This window comes from Rhinoderma darwinii, chromosome 6 (assembly GCF_050947455.1).
Source record: "Rhinoderma darwinii isolate aRhiDar2 chromosome 6, aRhiDar2.hap1, whole genome shotgun sequence".
Taxonomy (NCBI): Eukaryota; Metazoa; Chordata; class Amphibia; order Anura; family Rhinodermatidae; genus Rhinoderma; species Rhinoderma darwinii.
This window is the reverse complement of record NC_134692.1, coordinates 139,915,375-139,941,612: the sequence shown is the minus strand read 5'-3', so window position 1 is coordinate 139,941,612 and position 26,238 is coordinate 139,915,375. Positions and strand designations below refer to the sequence as shown.

Sequence of the window (26,238 nt, the reverse complement as noted above, 5' to 3'; positions counted from 1 at the left end):
AGAGCCGCAGGGGGTCCGGGGGTTGTGGTCTTGTTATGACCGTGTGAAACCAGCCAAAATATTCAATACCTGATGTTGTATAAGAAGCCTCAGAATCAAGTGAAACATTAAGGTCGGAGTTCACACGCGGCGGAAAGTTACACTGCGGATCCCCCCAATGGCCGAAGGGAATTCCGGGCGGAAACCAGCAACAAATTGTGACGTTTTTCGTCCGAAACGTCCGCTGCGGAAAACGGCAGCATTTATCCGGCCGCCTGGGGTGACGTTTCATCCGTGACCGCCGCTGCAGCCGGTGATTGTCGATTCCGCCGCAATAAACGCAATGACTGCTATTTGTTGCGGTTTTTACCTCCCCATTAAACTCAATGAGGAAAACCCGCAACAGAAAAGCAGCGTTTACGCAAATACAATGGACATGCTGCGGAATAAGATTCCGCACCGCACGTCCATTTCTGACCGGTTTTTTCCGTTCACTAATTTAGCAGCGTGCGGATGAGATTTCACATCCATTTTGCCGATACTGTAGTATGCTGCGGACTTTACGCAACTGATTCCGTTGCGGAAAATCTGCAGTATTTACGCAACGTGTGAACTGACCCTTAAGGCTACGTGCACATGTGTATTTTGTACCAAAACAGCAGCAACATGCAGGTAAAAACTGCACCAGAAAGCGCGTTTTTCGGAGCGGTTTTTACGTTTTGCTGCGTAAATCGGCGTGTTTTCGTGTGATTTTCTCCAGCACTAGGCAGATTCGCAAGCAGAAATCCGCACCGCAGGTCAATTTCCGTGCATAAAAAAACCGCAGCGTGGACATGAGATTTCTTGCTGGTACTGTAATACTCAGTGTGCATTGACCCTAAAGGGACCGTCCAGATGGGTATCATGTAATACTATATTCCACCTGCAGGGGCCGCTCATAGCTCAGGGGGCCGTCTAGATGTGCACCTGTGTCGGGTGGACGGGTTTGCAGACTCTATACGGCCTCATGCACACGACCGAATATTTGCGGCTGCAACTTATGCGCATTTTTTGCGGGCACGTTCTCTTCTACGGCCCCATGCACATGACCGTGATCCGGACCGCAAGAACTCAGGACAAGTCATTCTACGGTCCGGATTTACACCACCGGTAAATTGTTCTGGATCCGCGAGTCCGGATGACATACAAGGTTTTTTTCCGTCAAACGGACTGCAACACACTCATGGTGTTGCGAACCGCAAAACCAATACGGTCTTGTGCATGAGGCCTAAATGTTGCCATTCACTGACAGCAAGAAGAGGTATTAAAAACCACAAAGTGTATTAGAACACTCCATCCCCCGTACAAGACATATGTGGGGGAGTCTATAGCAGGAGCGCCCCAGAAGTTGCATTACTTTGGCGTCCATATTGCACACTGCACCAAAAAGACCCTCCAGGACGTCTCAACATTTACATCCAGTCGCTGAAACCGGTTCTGACCGAATCCTTCTCAAAGTTGAGGGTTTGCTACAATGTATCCAGTCTAGACAATCCTGTGTGAGCTAAACACAGCACCAAATCGGTCTTCGGTTCTGATAGTTTGTTACAATGTATCAGTGCAGGAAAAATGTATCAGCCTGGAGGACACACTGTGTAGATTACAAAGGATTGTCAAGCCTGGATTTACCTGTAACAGACCCTCAGCTGTGAACGAGACAAGTTTTTTTTACCTTACAGGTTAACAGACATCGCCCGCAAGTCGTGATTTTATTGCTTCTGAACCCGGGCATAAGGTCTGGATTGGTTGTCAGCCGCTAGATGTAAACATTCACTGACAGCAATCTGTGATCTCGAAAACATTAAAGGATTGAAACACATAGTATATAAAAACAAAAAGCCGCAGAACGATTATACTTTATTTACATATAATAGGATCCGGTCCAGACATCAGCGCATATTCAGATGACCCCACAGAGACAAGACCCCATTACACTGCGGTATGGAGGAGGGGGAGTATTTCCCCATAACTAGTGCAAAGAAAAAGTGCAGTTGCCAATATCAACCAATCAGATCCCAGCTCTTCTTCTTCAGAGAATGAAAGCTCTGCTGTGATTGGCTACCGCGGGTGGACTAGTCTTTAGCTTCTATTTTTTCCTACATTTGCCCGCGTTGTATCTCCAGCCTCTGCCCTGCCCTCAGCCCGCATCCACAGGCAACACCCCGGCCTCCAGCCCGCCTCTCCCGGCCTCCTCACCTTGAGAGGACAGCTGCCTGACGCTGTTAACGAACTGCTCCAGAGCGGACGCCATAGTGCGGGAAGTCTCCCGCCTCCCTCCGCGGAGGAGAGCCGGTGCCGGGAGCCGAGAGAGCAGAAGCACAGGCCGAGCTCACTCACCGCGCCGAAATCTCGCGAGACTCCGCGGACCAGGCGGGTAGCTAAACCTCGCGAGATCGCTGTCAGAGAACGGCGAGGAGGGGCGGAGCTACGTAACGTCACTGCGCAAACTATCGCGATAAAATCACTAGAAGGTTAGTGTGGATTTAAAGGTGCAGCGTCATGATAATAGCCGTAGGAATCGAATGTTCTTCCGCGGTGATCACCATAAACCTGAACAACAATTCCCAGCATGCCCTGATACACGCAGGATGTCAGGGCATGCCGGGAGTTGTAGTTTTTCTTTTACTCTCAGTATCGCCGTCTCCAAAAAACTGGTGTTTATTCGATGCAAATTTGCACCATGACAAAATCAAAAATACCCCCCCCCCCTCCTCATTCACATGTATCACTCGCGGAGCGGATTCTGTCAGAATACAGAGCGTGTGAACACGGCCTTAAAGGGGTATTCCCATCTCAGACGTTTATCACATAGCCACTGGTTACACAATGTCTGATAGTTGCGGGTCCTAGGCAGAGACTAAGTAGAGGGGTCGTCACACGCTGCGGCCCCCTGTCCATTCATTCTCTACCTGGATGCAGCAGCTACCGGCCACCTCACCGGACCGGAGCGGGGGCACCAGAAATGTCCTAATGTGTAGTCTATCTATCTATCTATCTATCTATCTATCTATCTATCTATCTATCTATCTATCTATCTATCTATCTATCTATCTCATATCTATCTATCTCATATCTATCTCATATCTATCTATCTATCCTCATATCTATCTATCTATCTATCTATCTATCTATCTATCTATCTATCTATCTATCTATCTATCTATCTATCTATCTATCTATCTATCTATCTATCTCATATCTATCTATCTATCTCATATCTATCTCATATCTATCTATCTATCCTCATATCTATCTATCTATCTATCTATCTATCTATCTATCTATCTATCTATCTATCTATCTATCTATCTATCTATCTATCTATCTATCTCATATCTATCTATCTCATATCTATCTATCTCATATCTATCTATCTCTCTCATATCTATCTATCTCATATCTATCTATCTCATATCTATCCATCTATCTATCTCTCAGATCTATCTATCTCAGATCTATCTATCTCATATCTATCTATCTATCTCAGATCTATCTATCTATCTCATATCTATCTATCTATCTCATATCTATCTATCTATCTCATATCTATCTATCTCATATCTATCTATCTCATATCTATCTCATATCTATCTATCTCATATCTATCTATCTATCTATCTCATATCTATCTATCTATCTATCTATCTATCTATCTATCTATCTATCTATCTATCTATCTATCTATCTATCTATCTCATATCTATCTATCTATCTCATATCTATCTCTCTATCTCTCTATCTATCTATCTATCTATCTATCTATCTATCTATCTATCTATCTATCTATCTATCTATCTATCTATCTCTCTATCTATCTATCTATCTATCTATTCTATCATCTATCTATCTATCTCTCTCATATCTATCTATCTATCTATCTATCTATCTACTATATAGTTACTCCATTTTTAGAAATAAAATGTGATCTTTCCCTCTTCTTGCTGTAAATACACAGCACGGACATGCAGGAGTTAACATTTCACTACACCCCCCCCCCCCCCCTGGAGAGTTGCTATGCAGAGCAGAAGGCGCCTGTCTCTTTAAGTAGAGGTGGCAGCAGTAGAGGAGCTGTCAGGATGATGAGAGGCTGTGGCTGAGACTGTGCTCTGCAGAGCCCTCCCTGTGTATATAGGACAGGGGCCGTTGCTGCAGGAGACTGTGCTCTGCAGAGCCCTCCCTGTGTATATAGGACAGGGGCCGGTGCTGCAGGAGACTGTGCTCTGCAGATCCCTCCCTGTGTATATAGGACAGGGGCCGGTGCTGCAGGAGACTGTGCTCTGCAGAGCCCTCCCTGTGTATATAGGACAGGGGCCGGTGCTGCAGGAGACTGTGCTCTGCAGATCCCTCCCTGTGTATATAGGACAGGGGCCGGTGCTGCAGGAGACTGTGCTCTGCAGAGCCCTCCCTGTGTATATAGGACAGGGGCCGGTGCTGCAGGAGACTGTGCTCTGCAGAGCCCTCCCTGTGTATATAGGACAGGTGCCGGTGCTGCAGGAGACTGTGCTCTGCAGAGCCCTCCCTGTGTATATAGGACAGGGGCCGGTGCTGCAGTCGTCCTGACGTTACATAACAAGGTGCAGCCGTCGCTCCTGCATGGTGACGGCGTTCCTGCGGCTGTCGCCTTGTACAGATGCAGCCTCCTGCCCGCTGTGCACCACTGCTCTGCGCGTCCTCACCCCCTGCAGGGTACATGCTGCTAGTGATGCATTCATAATGCCTTGGATTATTCCCTACAGACTCCCGGCTGCTGTTGAATGAACCGGATTCAGTACCAAGAAGAGGATCTCCTCCAGGGACATGAATGGTAACCCCGGCTGAGGTCATATTGCACATGCGTAATGTAAAGGGGTCCCCGGAGAGCATCTTTACATCTCAGCCTCCCACTTGGTAACATAGGTGTGGACCTGATGCTCTATGAATACAAACTCCTTACAATGCACGACTAGTTCACCCAGCGCCATGTCCCTACCTAGGCTGCTCCGCGGGGGCGGCGCACTCACCGCAGGGCTCCACAACTGCAGGTCCTGCTCTTCCTCTGCCAGTTCCTCCAGGCGCCTCAGGGTGTTGGTGGACATGGATGGAGTGTTGGCAGACTTTGAGGGCGGTTTCTTGAAGAACTACAGAACTCAGTACCCCAAGGAGCCTTATATCGACCTAGAGGACCGCCGAGGATTCTGGGTATCGGAGCAGTATGAGAATTTAAAGCCAGGACTGAGTGTAAGTTATTGGGGGGTGGGGAGAGCAGCCAATTTTTGATTGGTAGATATGGTTTGTGGTTAGAGGGGTTTTCCAGACATAAAGGTCCAGCCAGGTCAAACGACTACTCAGCCCCATTGACGCGTTCTTGTAATCTGTGGGGGTCACTGCAGGTGTACCCCCACCGATCGATATGCTGTGACTGGACTACCCCTTTAATCATTGTATAATGAAACGTTCTACGACTTTCTAATATACTTTGTGTTTTAATTTCTGACCATTTTGTAAGATCTCTGCTTGCTGTCAGTGAATGAAAACAGTATAAAGCATTCAGAGTCTTAAAAACAAGTTTGGACATAATACAGATTTCTTTTTTTTATTAACCAGTCCATTTTATTTTCTTCAGGAGAAAGCTATAAGTATCTGGGAAGCAAAGAATTTCTTCTTGGATCTGGATCCTATTGATGGTGCTGTGGAGGTATTGAAAGAAATGTCGAGCTTACCCAAGTGAGTGTTACTTATTAGCTGATCTGTGACTTTATATACAGTGCCAGCCAAAAGTTTGGAGACACCTTTTCATTTCACGTTTTTTTTTGTTTTTTTTTTTCTACATTGTGGATTTATATTGAAGACATAACTATGAAGGAACATATGGAATTAAAGGGTAACTAAACATTCAACAAGCTTCTGACCTGTCATAGTGACACGTCAGAAGTTTGGATTGGTGGGGGTCCGAGCGCTGAGACCCCCACCAATCGCTAGAACGAAGCAGCAGAAGTGCTCGTGTGAGCGCTCAGCTGCTTCGTGTCTGTTCTGCTTTTTAGATTTATGCTAATTAGTTTCTTAATAGACAACTGGGCGTGTTTTTACTTTTTACCAACTGGGCGTGTTTTTACTTTTTACCAACTGGGCGTTGTGGAGAGAAGTGTATGACGCTGACCAATCAGTGACCAATCAGCGTCATACAGTTCTCTCCATTCATTTTTAGAAGTACTCGCAGGACAGCGTGAACTCGCGAGATCACGCTGTGCTGTCACATACTCCCACATTAACTTTACCGAAGTGTCGGGCGTGTGAATAGACATCATCTCCAGCCAGGACGCGATGTCTATTCACAATCCCGACACTTCGGTAAAGTTTCTGTGGGACTTTATTCACACAGCACAGCGTGATCTGTGCTGTGATTACGGGCACGGTCGTGTGCAGGGGGCCTTACATAGCCTTGTTCCTCGGTAGTGGCTTCTTTGCAGCAATTCTACCATAAAGGCCGGAGTCTCGCAGTCTCCGCTGAACAGTTGATGTTCAGATGTGGCTGTTACTTGATCACCAATCAGCTGTTGCTTCTGCCACCGGGCATCGGTTGTTATACAGTGTTCAATGCTGGAAGCAGGTGGCTCTGTAAACTGCATTGCGACCGTGCTGTAGTACTTCAGCATGGCCGCTATACTGTGAACGGAGCCATCTGGTTCCGGCATTGACATCCGGTGCACGGTGGCAGCTGATCGTGTGGGGTCCGGGTGTCGGACTCGCACCGATCATATACTGATGACCTATCCTGTGGATAGGTCATCAGTATAAAATACCGGTAAGTGCCCGGACAATCCATCTTGACAAGACATACCCAGGTGACGATCCCATGAAGCTGATTGAGAGAATGCAAAGAGTTAGCAAAGCTGTCATCAAAGCAAAAGGGGGCGACTTTGAAGAATGTCAAATAAGGCCCTGTTCACATCAGCATTGCCCTTCCGTCTGAGGTTTCCTTTGGGTTAACCCCTCAACGGAAAGGCAAACGGAAACCTCAGCTTCCGTTTGCATCGCCATTGATCTCAATGGTGACGGAAACTTTGCTAATGGTTTCCATTTGTCACCGTTGTGAACGGGTTCCATTGTTTTGACGGAATCAATAGCGCAGTAGACTGAGACCTCCGACGGATCCCCTCAACGGAAGGGCAACGCTGATGTGAACAGGCCCTTAACCCCTTAGTGACCACCCTATTTTAAACCTTGATGACCAAGCTATTTTTTTACGTTTTTCCATCGTCGTATTGGAAGAGCTATAACTTTTTTATTTTTGCGTCCACAAAGCTGTATAAGGTCTTGTTTTTGGCGGGACAAGTTTTATTTTTTAATAGCACCATTTTGGGGCGTAATAGAAAAAAACGTATTTAATTTATGCCATTTACCGTGTGGTATAAATAATATAATAAATTTATTCAGCGGGCCGTAACGATTGCAACGATACCAAATTTATATAGTTTTCTTATGTTTTACTATTTTTGCACAGTAAAAAATTTTTATTTTCAAAATGATGTGTTTTTGTGTCTCCATATGTGAAGAGCCGTAACTTCTTTATTTTCCCGCCAATGCAGTTGTATGAGTTGTATCAGCGTTCGCTGAGCGGGTTAAACAACATAATAGCTTTATAGTCGGGGTCGTTACGGATGTGGCGATACCAAATATGTGTAACTTTTTTATGTTTTGTTTTTTTCATAATAAAGCATTTTGTAAGAGGAAAAAGTGGGGAAAAAATCCTGAACAGGAACGTCCGCTCACAACAACCCCCGCCATAATATGTTTAACTAAAGGAACCCTGAGCCTCAAGTCAATCTTATCTCCATTTGCTGTGCAGATGAATACAATCTATTGTTCCCTGTTATCAGCCACTTCAGACAGCGACAGTGTTCTTCAATGAGATGAGTGACATGAAGAGCAGGAACCCCCTTCCCCCATGATCACTACATTATATCACAGATCTCCAGTGCTGAGAACCTCCAGAGACATTACATCATATGTGTGACTGATATCAGCCGCTCCTCTTATATCACTCCAGCACTATTATATCCTCCAGAGACATTACATCATATGTGTGACTGATATCAGCCGCTCCTCTTATATCACTCCAGCACTATTATATCCTCCAGAGACATTACATCATATGTGACTGATATCAGCCGCTCCTCTTATAACACTCCAGCACTATTATATCCTCCAGAGACATTACATCATATGTGTGACTGATATCAGCCGCTCCTCTTATATCACTCCAGTACTATTATATCCTCCAGAGACATTACATCATATGTGACTGATATCAGCCGCTCCTCTTATATCACTCCAGTACTATTATATCCTCCAGAGACATTACATCATATATGTGACTGATATCAGCCGCTCCTCTTATATCACTCCAGTACTATTATATCCTCCAGAGACATTACATCATATGTGACTGATATCAGCCGCTCCTCTTATATCACTCCAGTACTATTATATCCTCCAGAGACATTACATCATATATGTGTGACTGATATCAGCCACTCCTCTTATATCACTCCAGTACTATTATATCCTCCAGAGACATTACATCATATGTGACTGATATCAGCCGCTCCTCTTATATCACTCCAGCACTATTATATCCTCCAGAGACATTACATCATATGTGACTGATATCAGCCGCTCCTCTTATATCACTCCAGTACTATTATATCCTCCAGAGACATTACATCATATATGTGTGACTGATATCAGCTGCTCCTCTTATATCACTCCAGTACTATTATATCCTCCAGAGACATTACATCATATATGTGTGACTGATATCAGCCACTCCTCTTATATCACTCCAGTACTATTATATCCTCCAGAGACATTACATCATATGTGACTGATATCAGCCGCTCCTCTTATAACACTCCAGTACTATTATATCCTCCAGAGACATTACATCATATGTGACTGATATCAGCCGCTCCTCTTATAACACTCCAGTACTATTATATCCTCCAGACATTACATCATATGTATGACTGATATCAGCCGCTCCTCTTATATCACTCCAGTACTATTATATCCTCCAGAGACATTACATCATATATGTGTGACTGATATCAGCTGCTCCTCTTATATCACTCCAGTACTATTATATCCTCCAGAGACATTACATCATATATGTGTGACTGATATCAGCCACTCCTCTTATATCACTCCAGTACTATTATATCCTCCAGAGACATTACATCATATGTGACTGATATCAGCCGCTCCTCTTATAACACTCCAGTACTATTATATCCTCCAGAGACATTACATCATATGTGACTGATATCAGCCGCTCCTCTTATATCACTCCAGCACTATTATATCCTCCAGAGACATTACATCATATATGTGACTGATATCAGCCGCTCCTCTTATATCACTCCAGCACTATTATATCCTCCAGAGACATTACATCATATGTGACTGATATCAGCCGCTCCTCTTATATCACTCCAGTACTATTATATCCTCCAGAGACATTACATCATATGTGACTGATATCAGCCGCTCCTCTTATAACACTCCAGTACTATTATATCCTCCAGAGACATTACATCATATGTGTGACTGATATCAGCTGCTCCTCTTATATCACTCCAGCACTATTATATCCTCCAGAGACATTACATCATATGTGACTGATATCAGCCGCTCCTCTTATAACACTCCAGCACTATTATATCCTCCAGAGACATTACATCATATGTGTGACTGATATCAGCCGCTCCTCTTATAACACTCCAGTACTATTATATCCTCCAGAGACATTACATCATATGTGACTGATATCAGCCGCTCCTCTTATAACACTCCAGCACTATTATATCCCCCAGAGACATTACATCATATGTGACTGATATCAGCCGCTCCTCTTATAACACTCCAGCACTATTATAAGCTGATGCTAATCTAACCTCAGAGCAGGCTATCAATATTTGATCAGTGGGGATCGGACTCCCAGGGATCAGAATCTCCTCCATTGTTTGCACAGGCACAGCGCTGCTTATAAGGTTGTGGTCATATCTGGTACTGCAGCTTAGCACCATTCATTACTGAACAGTGGGGGTCCCGGGAGTTTGAGAAGGGTTGCCAAAAGCAGAAAACCCCTTTAAAGGGAGTCTGTCACCATGACAGACCCCTTTAATTGACGGCCTACGAAACAAAAGTCGGCAGCTGCTACTGCCCATACAGGGCACCGCAAGAACGATCTGTATGTTACTGGCATGGGCTGACTGCCTGAAAGCGACCACATGGCTCCATCTATGGTACAGTGGGCATGCTTAGATAACTGGAAATTGGGGTGAGGGAAGGGGCTGTCCTTTATGATCTCCTAAAACCAGATTGTGACCAATCAATGCGCACTGATTTTAATGAAGGGGCTGTTATTCCTTTAATCTGGCATTCTCATAGTCCAGAGTATCTGATTCCTAGAAGCACTATCAGGTCCCATTGATGCCGGATTAAAGGAATTTTACTCTAGTTTAAAGCAGTAAAAAAAGCAGTAACAAAAGTCACCCACAGTTTCTCTATGGCCACGTAAGATGGGGTTCACGTCTGACGTACTAACCACAGTTTTATTTTTCCTCTAGCACGGATGTCTTCATCTGCACCAGTCCTATAAAACGATACCAGTTCTGTCCATACGAGAAGGTAAATGGGGGCCGAGGTGGGGGGATGCCACTTGTTCATCTTATGCGGTGCATTTAGAGGGGTCTTTATATTTTCTCACAATTACTAAATAAGTGTCTTAAAGGGTAACTAAACCTTTAGAAAACTTCTGACATTTCATAGTGACATGTCAGAAGTTTTGATCGGTGGCGGTCGGACCACCACCGACAGCTAAAACTTAGCGGCAAAAGCGCTCGGGTGAGCCACAGTCCTGAATTTTCTCCATTTGTAGACAATTTGTCTAACTGTGGATTGATGTACACCCAGGTCTTCTGAAAGTCCTTTTCCTCGAGGCGTGGTTCACACTAGCCAATCTTTCTTGAGGAGACCAGATTTGTTAGTAACCAGGCTTTGTGTGCCTTTATTTAATGGGCACAGCACCTGTGAGACCCACACTTCCAATCTCATCTCCTTCATTGAAACACCTATTGCCAATTTGCTCTTCGAGAAGTCATTAACACAGGGGTTCACTAAGGGTACGGTCACACGGAGCGGCCCTGACACGGTTGAAACGCGGCCAACAACCGCGCTGGCACTATGTAGGAGCAGCTGTCAAATATTTTGTTAAGGGGTATTCCGGTTACATGCTCATGCGCACTGCCACTCCATTCATTCTCTATGGGAGCGTCGGAGACAGCCGAGTGCAGTGTTCGGCTTTTTCCGGCGCTGCCATAGAGAATGAATAGGGGGTAAGTTGTTGTAATTTGCAAAATCGTGCGGCCATAAAGGGTGTATTAATTAACACTAACACGCTGTTTGACAGCCGCACCGAACATAGTGCCGGTGCGGTTGTTGGCCATGTTGCGACGGTGTCAGGGCCGCTCTGTGTGGTCTTACCCTTACTGTTTCTCCCTGCACTGTATACGTTTAATCAATGTGCTCAAAAGACATGAACAGTACAACTTTGTGTGTTATTAGTTAAACTAGATTGAAAACAATCAGACCACATTTATTTACTAATTCACGCACTTACTTTTTCTTGCAACTGTGTATATACACACACCGATCAGTCATAACATTAAAACCACTGACAGGTGAAGTGAATAACATTGATTATCTCGAGACAATGGCGTCTGACATGAATATAACTACTATAATACTGCCCCCTGTGAACATGAATATAACTACTATAATACTGCCCTCTATATACAAGAATATAACTACTATAATACTGCCCCCTATATACAAGAATATAACTACTATAATACTGCTCCTATATACAGGAATATAACTACTATAATACTGCTCCTATATACAAGAATATAACTACTATAATACTGCTCCTATATACAAGAATATAACTACTATAATACTGCTCCTATATACAGGAATATAACTACTATAATACTGCTCCTATATACAAGAATATAACTACTATAATACTGCCCTCTATATACAAGAATATAACTACTATAATACTGCCCCCTATATACAAGAATATAACTACTATAATACTGCCCCTATATACAATAATATAACTACTATAATACTGCCCCTATATACAAGAATATAACTACTATAATACTGCCCCTATATACAAGAATATAACTACTATAATACTGCCCCCTATATACAAGAATATAACTACTATAATACTGCCCCTATATACAAGAATATAACTACTATAATACTGCCCTCTATATACAAGAATATAACTACTATAATACTGCTCCTATATACAAGAATATAATTACTATAATACTGCTCCTATGTACAAGAATATAACTACTATAATACTGCTCCTATATACAAGAATATAACTACTATAATACTGCCCCCTATATACAATAATATAACTACTATAATACTGCCCCTATATACAAGAATATAACTACTATAATACTGCCCCCTATATACAAGAATATAACTACTATAATACTGCCCCTATATACAAGAATATAACTACTATAATACTGCCCTCTATATACAAGAATATAACTACTATAATACTGCTCCTATATACAAGAATATAACTACTATAATACTGCTCCTATGTACAAGAATATAACTACTATAATACTGCTCCTATATACAAGAATATAACTACTATAATACTGCCCCTATATACAATAATATAACTACTATAATACTGCTCCTATATACAAGAATATAACTACTATAATACTGCCCCCTGTGAACATGAATATAACTACTATAATACTGCCCCTATATACAAGAATATAACTACTATAATACTGCCCCTATATACAAGAATATAACTACTATAATACTGCCCCCTATATACAAGAATATAACTACTATAATACTGCCCCTATATACAAGAATATAACTACTATAATACTGCCCCCTATATACAAGAATATAACTACTATAATACTGCCCCTATATACAAGTATATAACTACTATAATACTGTTCCTATATACAAGAATATAACTACTATAATACTGCCCCTATATACAGGAATAAAACTACTATAATACTGCCCCCTATATACAAGAATATAACTACTATAATACTGCTCCTATATACAAGAATATAACTACTATAATACTGCCCCTATATACAAGAATATAACTACTATAATACTGCCCCCTATATACAAGAATATAACTACTATAATACTGCCCCCTATATACAAGAATATAACTACTATAATACTGCTCCTATATACAAGAATATAACTATAATACTGCCCCCTATATACAAGAATATAACTACTATAATACTGCTCCTATATACAAGAATATAACTACTATAATACTGCCCCCTATATACAAGAATATAACTACTATTATACTGCCACTATATACAAGAATATAACTACTATAATACTGCCCCTATATACAAGAATATAACTACTATAATACTGCCCCCTATATACAAGAATATAACTACTATAATACTGCCCCCTATATACAAGAATATAACTACTATAATACTGCCCCCTATATACAAGAATATAACTACTATAATACTGCCCCCTATATACAAGAATATAACTACTATAATACTGCCCCCTATATACAAGAATATATCTACTATAATACTGCTCCCTATATACAAGAATATAACTACTATAATACTGCCCCCTATATACAAGAATATAACTACTATAATACTGCCCCTATATACAAGAATATAACTACTATAATACTGCCCCTATATACAAGAATATAACTACTATAATACTGCTCCTATATCCAAGAATATAACTACTATAATACTGCCCCCTATGTACAAGAACATAACTACTATAATACTGCTCCCTATGTACAAGGATATAACTACTATAATACTGCCCCCTATGTACAAGAATATAACTACTATAATACTGCCCCCTATGTACAAGAATATACCTACTATAATACTGCCCCTATATACAAGAATATAACTACTATAATACTGCTCCTATATACAAGAATATAACTACTATAATACTGCCCCTATATACAAGAATATAACTACTATAATACTGCTCCCTATATACAAGAATATAACTACTATAATACTGCCCCCTATATACAAGACTATAACTACTATAATACTGCCCCCTATATACAAGACTATAACTACTATAATACTGCCCCCTATATACAAGAATATAACTACTATAATACTGCCCCCTATATACAAGAATATAACTACTATAATACTGCCCCCTATATACAAGAATATAACTACTATAATACTGCTCCTATATACAAGAATATAACTACTATAATACTGCCCCCTATATACAAGAATATAACTACTATAATACTGCCTCCTATATACAAGAATATAACTACTATAATACTGCCCCTATGTACAAGAATATAACTACTATAATACTGCCTCCTATATACAAGAATATAACTACTATAATACTGCCCCTATGTACAAGAATATAACTACTATAATACTGCTCCAATATACAAGAATATAACTACTATAATACTCCTCCCTATATACAAGAATATAACTACTATAATACTGCTCCTATATACAAAAACATAACTACTATAATACTGCCCCTATGTACAAGAATATAACTACTATAATACTGCCCCTATATACAAAAACATAACTACTATAATACTGCCCCTATGTACAAAAATATAACTACTATAATACTGCCCCCTATATACAAGAATATAACTACTATAATACTGCCCCCTATATACAAGAATATAACTACTATAATACTGCCCCCTATATACAAGAATATATCTACTATAATACTGCTCCCTATATACAAGAATATAACTACTATAATACTGCCCCCTATATACAAGAATATAACTACTATAATACTGCCCCTATATACAAGAATATAACTACTATAATACTGCCCCTATATACAAGAATATAACTACTATAATACTGCTCCTATATCCAAGAATATAACTACTATAATACTGCCCCCTATGTACAAGAACATAACTACTATAATACTGCTCCCTATGTACAAGGATATAACTACTATAATACTGCCCCCTATGTACAAGAATATAACTACTATAATACTGCCCCCTATGTACAAGAATATACCTACTATAATACTGCCCCTATATACAAGAATATAACTACTATAATACTGCTCCTATATACAAGAATATAACTACTATAATACTGCCCCTATATACAAGAATATAACTACTATAATACTGCTCCCTATATACAAGAATATAACTACTATAATACTGCCCCCTATATACAAGACTATAACTACTATAATACTGCCCCCTATATACAAGACTATAACTACTATAATACTGCCCCCTATATACAAGAATATAACTACTATAATACTGCCCCCTATATACAAGAATATAACTACTATAATACTGCCCCCTATATACAAGAATATAACTACTATAATACTGCTCCTATATACAAGAATATAACTACTATAATACTGCCCCCTATATACAAGAATATAACTACTATAATACTGCCTCCTATATACAAGAATATAACTACTATAATACTGCCCCTATGTACAAGAATATAACTACTATAATACTGCCTCCTATATACAAGAATATAACTACTATAATACTGCCCCTATGTACAAGAATATAACTACTATAATACTGCTCCAATATACAAGAATATAACTACTATAATACTCCTCCCTATATACAAGAATATAACTACTATAATACTGCTCCTATATACAAAAACATAACTACTATAATACTGCCCCTATGTACAAGAATATAACTACTATAATACTGCCCCTATATACAAAAACATAACTACTATAATACTGCCCCTATGTACAAAAATATAACTACTATAATACTGCCTCCTATATACAAGAATATAACTACTATAATACTGCCCCTATGTACAAGAATATAACTACTATAATACTGCTCCAATATACAAGACTATAACTACTATAATACTCCTCCCTATATACAAGAATATAACTACTATAATACTGCTCCTATACACAAGAATATAACTACTATAATACTGCTCCTATATACAAGAATATAACTACTATAATACTGCCCCTATATACAAGAATATAACTACTATAATGCTGCTCCTATATACAAGAATATAACTACTATAATACTGCTCCAATATACAAGAATATAACTACTATAATACTGCCCCCTATATACAAGAATATAACTACTATAAAACTGCTTCCTATATACAAGAATATAACTACTATAATACTACTCCTATATACAAGAATATAACTACTATAATACTACTCCTATATACAAGAATATAACTACTATAATACTGCCCCCTATATACAAGAATATAACTACTATAATACTGCCCCCTATATACAAGAATATAACTACTATAATACTGCCCCCTCTATACAAGAATATAACTACTATAATACTGCCCCCTATATACAAGAATATAACTACTATAATACTGCCCCTATATACAATATAACTACTATAATACTGCCACTATATACAAGAATATAACTACTATAATACTGCCCCCTATATACAAGAATATAACTACTATAATACTGCCCCCATTATACAAGAATATAACTACTATAATACTGCTCCTATACACAAGAATATAACTACTATAATACTGCCCCTATATACAAGAATATAACTACTATAATGCTGCTCCTATATACAAGAATATAACTACTATAATACTGCTCCTATAGACAAGAATATAACTACTATAATACTGCCCCCTATATACAAGAATATAACTACTATAAAACTGCCCCCTATATACAAGAATATAACTACTATAATACTACTCCTATATACAAGAATATAACTACTATAATACCACTCCTATATACAAGAATATAACTACTATAATACTGCTCCTATATACAAGAATATAACTACTATAATACTGCCCCCTATATACAAGAATATAACTACTATAATACTGCCCCCTATATACAAGAATATAACTACTATAATACTGCCCCCTCTATACAAGAATATAACTACTATAATACTGCCTCCTATATACAAGAATATAACTACTATAATACTGCCCCCTATATACAAGAATATAACTACTATAATACTGCCCCCTCTATACAAGAATATAACTACTATAATACTGCCCCCTATATACAAGAATATAACTACTATAATACTGCCCCTATATACAAGAATATAACTACTATAATACTGCTCCTATATACAAGAATATAACTACTATAATACTGCTCCTATATACAAGAATATAACTACTATAATACTGCTCCTATATACAAGAATATAACTACTATAATACTGCTCCTATATACAAGAATATAACTACTATAATACTGCCCCTATATACAAGAATATAACTACTATATTACTGCTCCTTATATACAAGAATATAACTACTATAATACTGATCCTATATACAAGAATATAACTACTATAATACTGCTCCTATATACAGGAATATAACTACTATAATACTGTCCTCTATGTACAAGAATATAACTACTATAATACTTCCCCCTATATACAAGAATATAACTACTATAATACTGCCCCTATATACAAGAATATAACTACTATAATACTGCTCCTATATACAAGAATATAACTACTATAATACTGCTCCTATATACAAGAATATAACTACTATAATACTGCCCCTATATACAAGAATATAACTACTATAATACTGCCCCCTATATACAAGAATATAACTACTATATTACTGCTCCTTATATACAAGAATATAACTACTATAATACTGATCCTATATACAAGAATATAACTACTATAATACTGCTCCTATATACAGGAATATAACTACTATAATACTGTCCTCTATGTACAAGAATATAACTACTATAATACTGCTCCTATATACAAGAATATAACTGCTATAATACTGCCTCATATATATACAAGAATATAACTACTATAATACTGCCCCTATATACAAGAATATAACGACTATAATACTGCCTCCTATATATACAAGAATATAACTACTATAATACTGCCTCCTATATACAAGAATATAACTACTATAATACTGCCTCCTATATATACAAGAATATAACTACTATAATACTGCCCCTATGTACAAGAATATAACTACTATAATACTGCCTCCTATATACAAGAATATAACTACTATAATACTGCTCCTATATACAAGAATATAACTACTATAATACTGCCCCTATATACAAGAATATAACTACTATAATGCTGCTCCTATATACAAGAATATAACTACTATAATACTGCTCCAATATACAAGAATATAACTACTATAATACTGCCCCCTATATACAAGAATATAACTACTATAAAACTGCTTCCTATATACAAGAATATAACTACTATAATACTACTCCTATATACAAGAATATAACTACTATAATACTACTCCTATATACAAGAATATAACTACTATAATACTGCCCCCTATATACAAGAATATAACTACTATAATACTGCCCCCTATATACAAGAATATAACTACTATAATACTGCCCCCTCTATACAAGAATATAACTACTATAATACTGCCCCCTATATACAAGAATATAACTACTATAATACTGCCCCTATATACAATATAACTACTATAATACTGCCACTATATACAAGAATATAACTACTATAATACTGCCCCCTATATACAAGAATATAACTACTATAATACTGCCCCCATTATACAAGAATATAACTACTATAATACTGCTCCTATACACAAGAATATAACTACTATAATACTGCCCCTATATACAAGAATATAACTACTATAATGCTGCTCCTATATACAAGAATATAACTACTATAATACTGCTCCTATAGACAAGAATATAACTACTATAATACTGCCCCCTATATACAAGAATATAACTACTATAAAACTGCCCCCTATATACAAGAATATAACTACTATAATACTACTCCTATATACAAGAATATAACTACTATAATACCACTCCTATATACAAGAATATAACTACTATAATACTGCTCCTATATACAAGAATATAACTACTATAATACTGCCCCCTATATACAAGAATATAACTACTATAATACTGCCCCCTATATACAAGAATATAACTACTATAATACTGCCCCCTCTATACAAGAATATAACTACTATAATACTGCCTCCTATATACAAGAATATAACTACTATAATACTGCCCCCTATATACAAGAATATAACTACTATAATACTGCCCCCTCTATACAAGAATATAACTACTATAATACTGCCCCCTATATACAAGAATATAACTACTATAATACTGCCCCTATATACAAGAATATAACTACTATAATACTGCTCCTATATACAAGAATATAACTACTATAATACTGCTCCTATATACAAGAATATAACTACTATAATACTGCTCCTATATACAAGAATATAACTACTATAATACTGCTCCTATATACAAGAATATAACTACTATAATACTGCCCCTATATACAAGAATATAACTACTATATTACTGCTCCTTATATACAAGAATATAACTACTATAATACTGATCCTATATACAAGAATATAACTACTATAATACTGCTCCTATATACAGGAATATAACTACTATAATACTGTCCTCTATGTACAAGAATATAACTACTATAATACTTCCCCCTATATACAAGAATATAACTACTATAATACTGCCCCTATATACAAGAATATAACTACTATAATACTGCTCCTATATACAAGAATATAACTACTATAATACTGCTCCTATATACAAGAATATAACTACTATAATACTGCCCCTATATACAAGAATATAACTACTATAATACTGCCCCCTATATACAAGAATATAACTACTATATTACTGCTCCTTATATACAAGAATATAACTACTATAATACTGATCCTATATACAAGAATATAACTACTATAATACTGCTCCTATATACAGGAATATAACTACTATAATACTGTCCTCTATGTACAAGAATATAACTACTATAATACTGCTCCTATATACAAGAATATAACTGCTATAATACTGCCTCATATATATACAAGAATATAACTACTATAATACTGCCCCTATATACAAGAATATAACGACTATAATACTGCCTCCTATATATACAAGAATATAACTACTATAATACTGCCTCCTATATACAAGAATATAACTACTATAATACTGCCTCCTATATATACAAGAATATAACTACTATAATACTGCCCCTATGTACAAGAATATAACTACTATAATACTGCCTCCTATATACAAGAATATAACTACTATAATACTGCCTCCTATATATACAAGAATATAACTACTATAATACTGCCCCTATATACAAGAATATAACTACTATAATACTGCCTCCTATATACAAGAATATAACTACTATAATACTGCCCCCTATATACAAGAATATAACTACTATAATACTGCCCCCTATGTACAAGAATATAACTACTATAATACTGCCCCCTATATACAAGAATATAACTACTATAATACTGCCTCCTATATATACAAGAATATAACTACTATAATACTGCCCCTATATACAAGAATATAACTACTATAATACTGCCTCCTATATACAAGAATATAACTACTATAATACTGCCCCCTATATACAAGAATATAACTACTATAATACTGCCCCCTATGTACAAGAATATAACTACTATAATACTGCCCCCTATATACAAGAATATAACTACTATAATACTGCCCCCTATATACAAGAATATAACTACTATAATACTGCCCCCTATATACAAGAATATAACTACTATAATACTACCCCTATGTACAAGAATATAACTACTATAATACTGCCCCCTATATACAAGAATATAACTACTATAATACTGCCTCCTATATACAAGAATATAACTACTATAATACTGCTCCTATATACAAGAATATAACTACTATAATACTGCCCCTATATACAAGAATATAACTACTATAATACTGCCTCCTATATACAAGAATATAACTACTATAATACTGCCCCCTATATACAAGAATATAACTACTATAATACTGCCCCTATATACAAGAATATAACTACTATAATACTGCCCCCTATATACAAGAATATAACTACTATAATACTGCCCCTATATACAAGAATATAACTACTATAATACTGCCTCCTATATACAAGAATATAACTACTATAATACTGCCCCCTATATACAAGAATATAACTACTATAATACTGCCTCCTATATACAAGAATATAACTACTATAATACTGCTCCTATATACAAGAATATAACTACTATAATACTGCCTCCTATATACAAGAATATAACTACTATAATACTGCTCCTATATACAAGAATATAACTACTATAATACTGCCCCCTATATACAAGAATATGACTACTATAATACTGCTCCTATATACAAGAATATAACTACTATAATACTGCCCCCTATATACAAGAATATAACTACTATAATACTGCCTCCTATATACAAGAATATAACTACTATAATACTGCTCCTATATACAAGAATATAACTACTATAATACTGCCCCTATATACAATATAACTACTTTAATACTGCCACTATATACAAGAATATATTTACTATTATGTTGCAACTTGGAGACATGCAGTTGTATTGACTCTCTCTCTCTCTCTCGGACAGTACGCTTGGGTGGAGAAACATTTTGGACATGAATTCTTGGAGCAGATTATTTTGACAAGGGACAAGACTGTCGTTTCTGCTGATCTCCTGATAGACGACCGCCCTGATATTACCGGTAATGTTGACCCCCAATCATCATTCCTCTTCACTCTGGGCATTTTTATGAAGCCTGGGTGACCCTGTGACTAAATGATAGCTCCAGAGCTGCTAAAAATGTCTGCTTGTAACAGCTACATCCTGGTGTTAGCGGAAAAATAAGTCAGCAGTATAACTGGCTGACATAGGAAGAAAACAGCACACAGTAATGTAACAAGAAGATTTTTGAGCCTAGAAGTGATTTAATTTGCTTTTTCCCCACAGGCGCAGAATCAAACCCCAGCTGGGAACACATCCTGTTCACAGCTTGCCACAACCGCCATCTATTAGTGACATCACCCAACCGAAGACTTCCGTCCTGGAGAGATGATTGGAAGGGATTACTAGACAGCAAGAGACAGCTCAACTAATGAACCTGTCAATCTGAGATCGAAGATCCACACAATCTACAAATGCCCCTCCCCTTTTAAATGATGCTGGGTCTGTTTCAGGTCACTGATTGGTCCACACGGTGAACTGTCTATATGACGTATCTTTTGGAATGATTCCTTCTACTGTCGGAAAAGCTTAGCGTACACTATGACACATGCGCCATTTTGCTGACCGAACCAATATTCATTAGAGGACACTTCAATGTGTGCGAGAGTATAGACCTCTTAGGGCCTGTTTACATTAGCGTTGGCTTTCCGTTGAGGGGTTCCGTCTGAGGTTTCCGTTGGGAGAACCCCTCAACGGAAAGGCAAACGGAAACCTTATCTTCCATTTGCATCACCATTGATATCAATGGTGACGGAAACAATGCTAATGGTTTCCGTTTGTCACCATTCCGGCAGGTTCCCTTTTTTTTGGACGGAATCAATAGCGCAGTCCCACATTTGTGAGAAGTACAAGGGTATGTTGATACAGAGTTTTTTTGCAAACAGAACATTCTGGCTCAAAATTCCGTTTGATCTGCCTGCACGCCATTTGCCGCGTTTTTCGCCTGCGGCCATTGAGCGTCGCGGGCAAAAACGCCGCCAAAAACGCTTTCTCTGCCTCCCGTTGATGTCAATGGGAGGTCAGAGACCTAAACGCCCGAAAATAGTGCATGTCGCTTTTTCCCACGAGCTGGTTTGGCCGCTCTTTGGAGCGTGTTCCGACGTGGTTTCCGCGTAAAAAAAAACCTGTGAACAGGGCCTTAGGTCAGGACTGGGTTTAAAGCAAGCAGAGATCTTAAAAACGGTGCGGAATTAAAACACAAAATTAAAGTGACCTTATTTTTCTTTGTTCTATAATTTAGCTCATTGCTTCCATGTGCCGTTTTTCGTTAACGTGACGGTTTGATCTTAGTGAGTTGTTCTTTCTCTTGGTTTTAGCCATTATTTCTCGAAAATAAGAAAAATACCGGTACTTGTTCTTAATATTTTTGTTTAGTTACTACAATTAGTGCAGTCCCAGAAATCTTAAAGAAACACTTCGGGCAAAACTGATACACTGTGTTATGTCTATTAGAGGGCCTGGGGGGGCGGAGCCTGACACCAACACCATATAGAGAATCCCTGTGTCATGCTCCGCCTCCTCAGGCCCTGCAATAGACATAAATAGTGCCTGGGTCTTAGCATCATGCTCACATCTTCCATGTTCATTTATATTTGAGTAGGTATCGCCCCTTATCTAGCCTTATCTATGTCCTATTGGGCGGAGGTGCTCACTAAGACCACCAAGTGGCGCTATAGAGTGCTCTTTATGTCCCACTGTTTTTGTAGTCTAACTCCACATAGGGGTATTTCTTCTCAGACATTTATGGCAGATCTACAAAATTTGGCATAAATGTTCAGAATCAGCCTCCATTAATTCTCCGTCCTTTTTCATTTTCTGCCTGGATCCAGCTCTATAAACGTCATATCATATGGGAGTGCCCCTTTAAAATCCAAAATAAATCAGGTGCGACTGGAGTTAACGCAAGACCTTACTCCACCCATGTCCCACTAATAAGAGCTTCCTGGATCACTGCGACAAATTTACCAACATTTTAAAAATAAATCTCGAAACACTTTAAGCCCCACCCCCTTCTAATTAGCATAAATTAGCATAAACCAAGCCTGGTTCAGGGCATTTCCCTAAAAAATCTGGACTATTGATTAATATGCTGTGAGCGTGACAAGGGGGGGGGGGGTGAGTCGGATTTCGGGGTAAACGTCTGGATTTCTAGGCTTTGACTGCCGTTGGGCTTTGTGTAATGATTTATTTCATTTTTCTTTGAACTTTATGACAAAAATCTGTAATGACGTATAATAACGGTTCACCAACGGAACAAAGGCCACGCATTATTATTTTTTAGTTCGTACGAATGCTTCCCTGTGAGATTATTGGGTTTTCTGGACCACCAGATGGCAAAGAAATTTTACAGCGCAACATCGTCCACTTAAAGGGCAGCTCCATTTTAGAGCAAATTGCATATTTTTCATCAAATGGAGGCGGGTTTATGCAAATGTACCACAAAGTGGGCGTTGCTGGTAGAGATGGGTGTGGCTTGAATATCCTGAAAATGGGGATTCAAACTTTGGGACGTTTGTAATGGTGGCTCTGAGTACTGCAATTATGGCAGCCAGAGAAGTACATGGCACTACATTTCCATGATGCCCGGATTCTTTGTAGCTCTAGAACTTTCTCTGGATGCTGGACGGGAAGTCATTTCCTATACTGATGGCTACATAATGACCTTGTTGCCCATAGCAACCAATCAGGGTCCACCTTTTTCATTTAGAGTTTAGAAAGTGAAAGCTGAACTCTGATTGGTTGTTGTGGACAACAAGGCTGTTTTGTCCCAGAACATTCTGAGTCCTTTCAAAATGTACTCCATGTTCTTATAAATAAAGTTAATTGAAACAAGCACAATACATGACTAATACCGGGTCCATGGACAAACTGATTGTGAACAAATGGCGCCGTCTCGTTGACCTCGGTCCAACATATAACACAGAGGGTGAAGACTTGTTTAAATAAACTTTATTGATAAAAACACATGTACAATCCCTTTAAATGCTAAAGTAATGAAAAGAAAATGTGTTATAAATGTCTTATGTTATGTATGAAATATCTTATTATCTTGTCCAAGATACTGGTTCACTGTAACAATAGCTGCCTCCATTTTTGTGTAGGGGATAGATTTTTCTTTGTGATCTTCTATAAAGTTGCAGAAATGTTATTATAAAAATATAATATGTAAAATATATCATATATGCACTGTAACAACTGATATATGTGAACAAACCCACTGTACTGTAAAATATATACTTGGTGCTTAGTGATGGTGTTATTTCGATTGGTATACACACAAGATGATGCCCAGGTTATACCAGCTGTACATATATAATATATACAGAAGATACCCAGGTTATACCAGCATGCTCCATATCACTATATACAAGAAGATGTATAACTTATACCAGCTGTACATATATAATATATACAGAAGATACCCAGGTTATACCAGCATGCTTCATATCACTATATACAAGAAGATGTATAACTTATACCAGCTGTACATATATAATTATATACAGAAGATACCCAGGTTATACCAGCATGCTCCATATCACTGTATATAAGATGTATAACTTATACCAGCTGTACATATATAATTATATACAGAAGATGCCCAGGTTATACCAGCATGCTCCATATCACTATATACAAGAAGATGTATAACTTATACCAGCTGTATATATATAATTATATACAGAAGACAACCAGGTTATACCAGCATGCTCCATATCACTATATACAAGAAGATGTATAACTTATACCAGCTGTACATATATAATTATATACAGAAGATACCCGGGTTATACCAGCATGCTCCATATCACTATATACAAGAAGATGTATAACTTATACCAGCTGCACATATATAATTATATACAGAAGATACCCAGGTTATACCAGCATGCTCCATATCACTATATACAAGAAGATGTATAACTTATACCAGCTGTACATATATAATTATATACAGAAGATACCCGGGTTATACCAGCATGCTCCATATCACTATATACAAGAAGATGTATAACTTATACCAGCTGTACATGTATAATTATATACAGAAGATGCCCAGGTTATACCAGCATGCTCCATATCACTATATACAAGAAGATGTATAACTTATACCAGCTGCACATATATAATTATATACAGAAGATACCCGGGTTATACCAGCATGCTCCATATCACTATATACAAGAAGATGTATAACTTATACCAGCTGTACATATATAATTATATACAGAAGATACCCAGGTTATACCAGCATGCTCCATATCACTATATACAAGAAGATGTATAACTTATACCAGCTGCACATATATAATTATATACAGAAGATACCCAGGTTAT

General features: G+C 37.8%; 2 protein-coding genes across 4 annotated transcripts in view; one reads left to right on the top strand and one right to left on the bottom strand.

Annotated features, from left to right (window-relative positions):
• Positions 1-26,238, bottom strand: part of COPS3 (COP9 signalosome subunit 3) — a 136,991-nt gene that overhangs the window by 9,154 nt on the left and 101,599 nt on the right. Inside the window, exon 1 of one of the 2 annotated variants that reach the window (XM_075830657.1) lies at positions 2,215-2,388. The exons of the other annotated variant lie outside the window; for it this stretch is intronic. Within the exon in view, the coding sequence (XP_075686772.1) occupies positions 2,215-2,269 (55 nt within the window). The 5' untranslated portion in view covers positions 2,270-2,388. Of the gene's footprint in view, positions 1-2,214; positions 2,389-26,238 lie in introns of those variants that run through there. 2 annotated transcript variants of the gene reach the window in all.
• On the top strand, positions 2,106-25,149 carry NT5M (5',3'-nucleotidase, mitochondrial). 2 transcript variants are annotated; one of them, XM_075830659.1, is made up of 6 exons: positions 2,106-2,489; positions 4,755-5,235; positions 5,621-5,721; positions 10,626-10,686; positions 21,766-21,880; positions 22,126-25,149. In XM_075830659.1, exons 2-6 carry the CDS (start codon positions 4,933-4,935, stop codon positions 22,269-22,271), a joined length of 726 nt encoding a protein of 241 aa, XP_075686774.1. In that variant the 5' UTR covers positions 2,106-2,489; positions 4,755-4,932; the 3' UTR covers positions 22,272-25,149. The 2 variants fall into 2 exon arrangements, with proteins under 2 accessions (XP_075686774.1, XP_075686773.1); XM_075830658.1 differs by lacking the exon at positions 2,106-2,489 and having other exon boundaries at positions 4,071-5,235.

Bases quoted from the DNA above. Each gene is read 5' to 3' on its own strand.
- NT5M (XM_075830659.1), top strand. From the start codon at position 4,933: ATGAATACAAACTCCTTACAATGCACGACTAGTTCACCCAGCGCCATG. The intron at 5,236-5,620 runs GTAAGTTATTGG...TATTTTCTTCAG, and splicing joins ATTTAAAGCCAGGACTGAGT to GAGAAAGCTATAAGTATCTG. The intron at 10,687-21,765 runs GTAAATGGGGGC...TCTCTCGGACAG, and splicing joins AGTTCTGTCCATACGAGAAG to TACGCTTGGGTGGAGAAACA.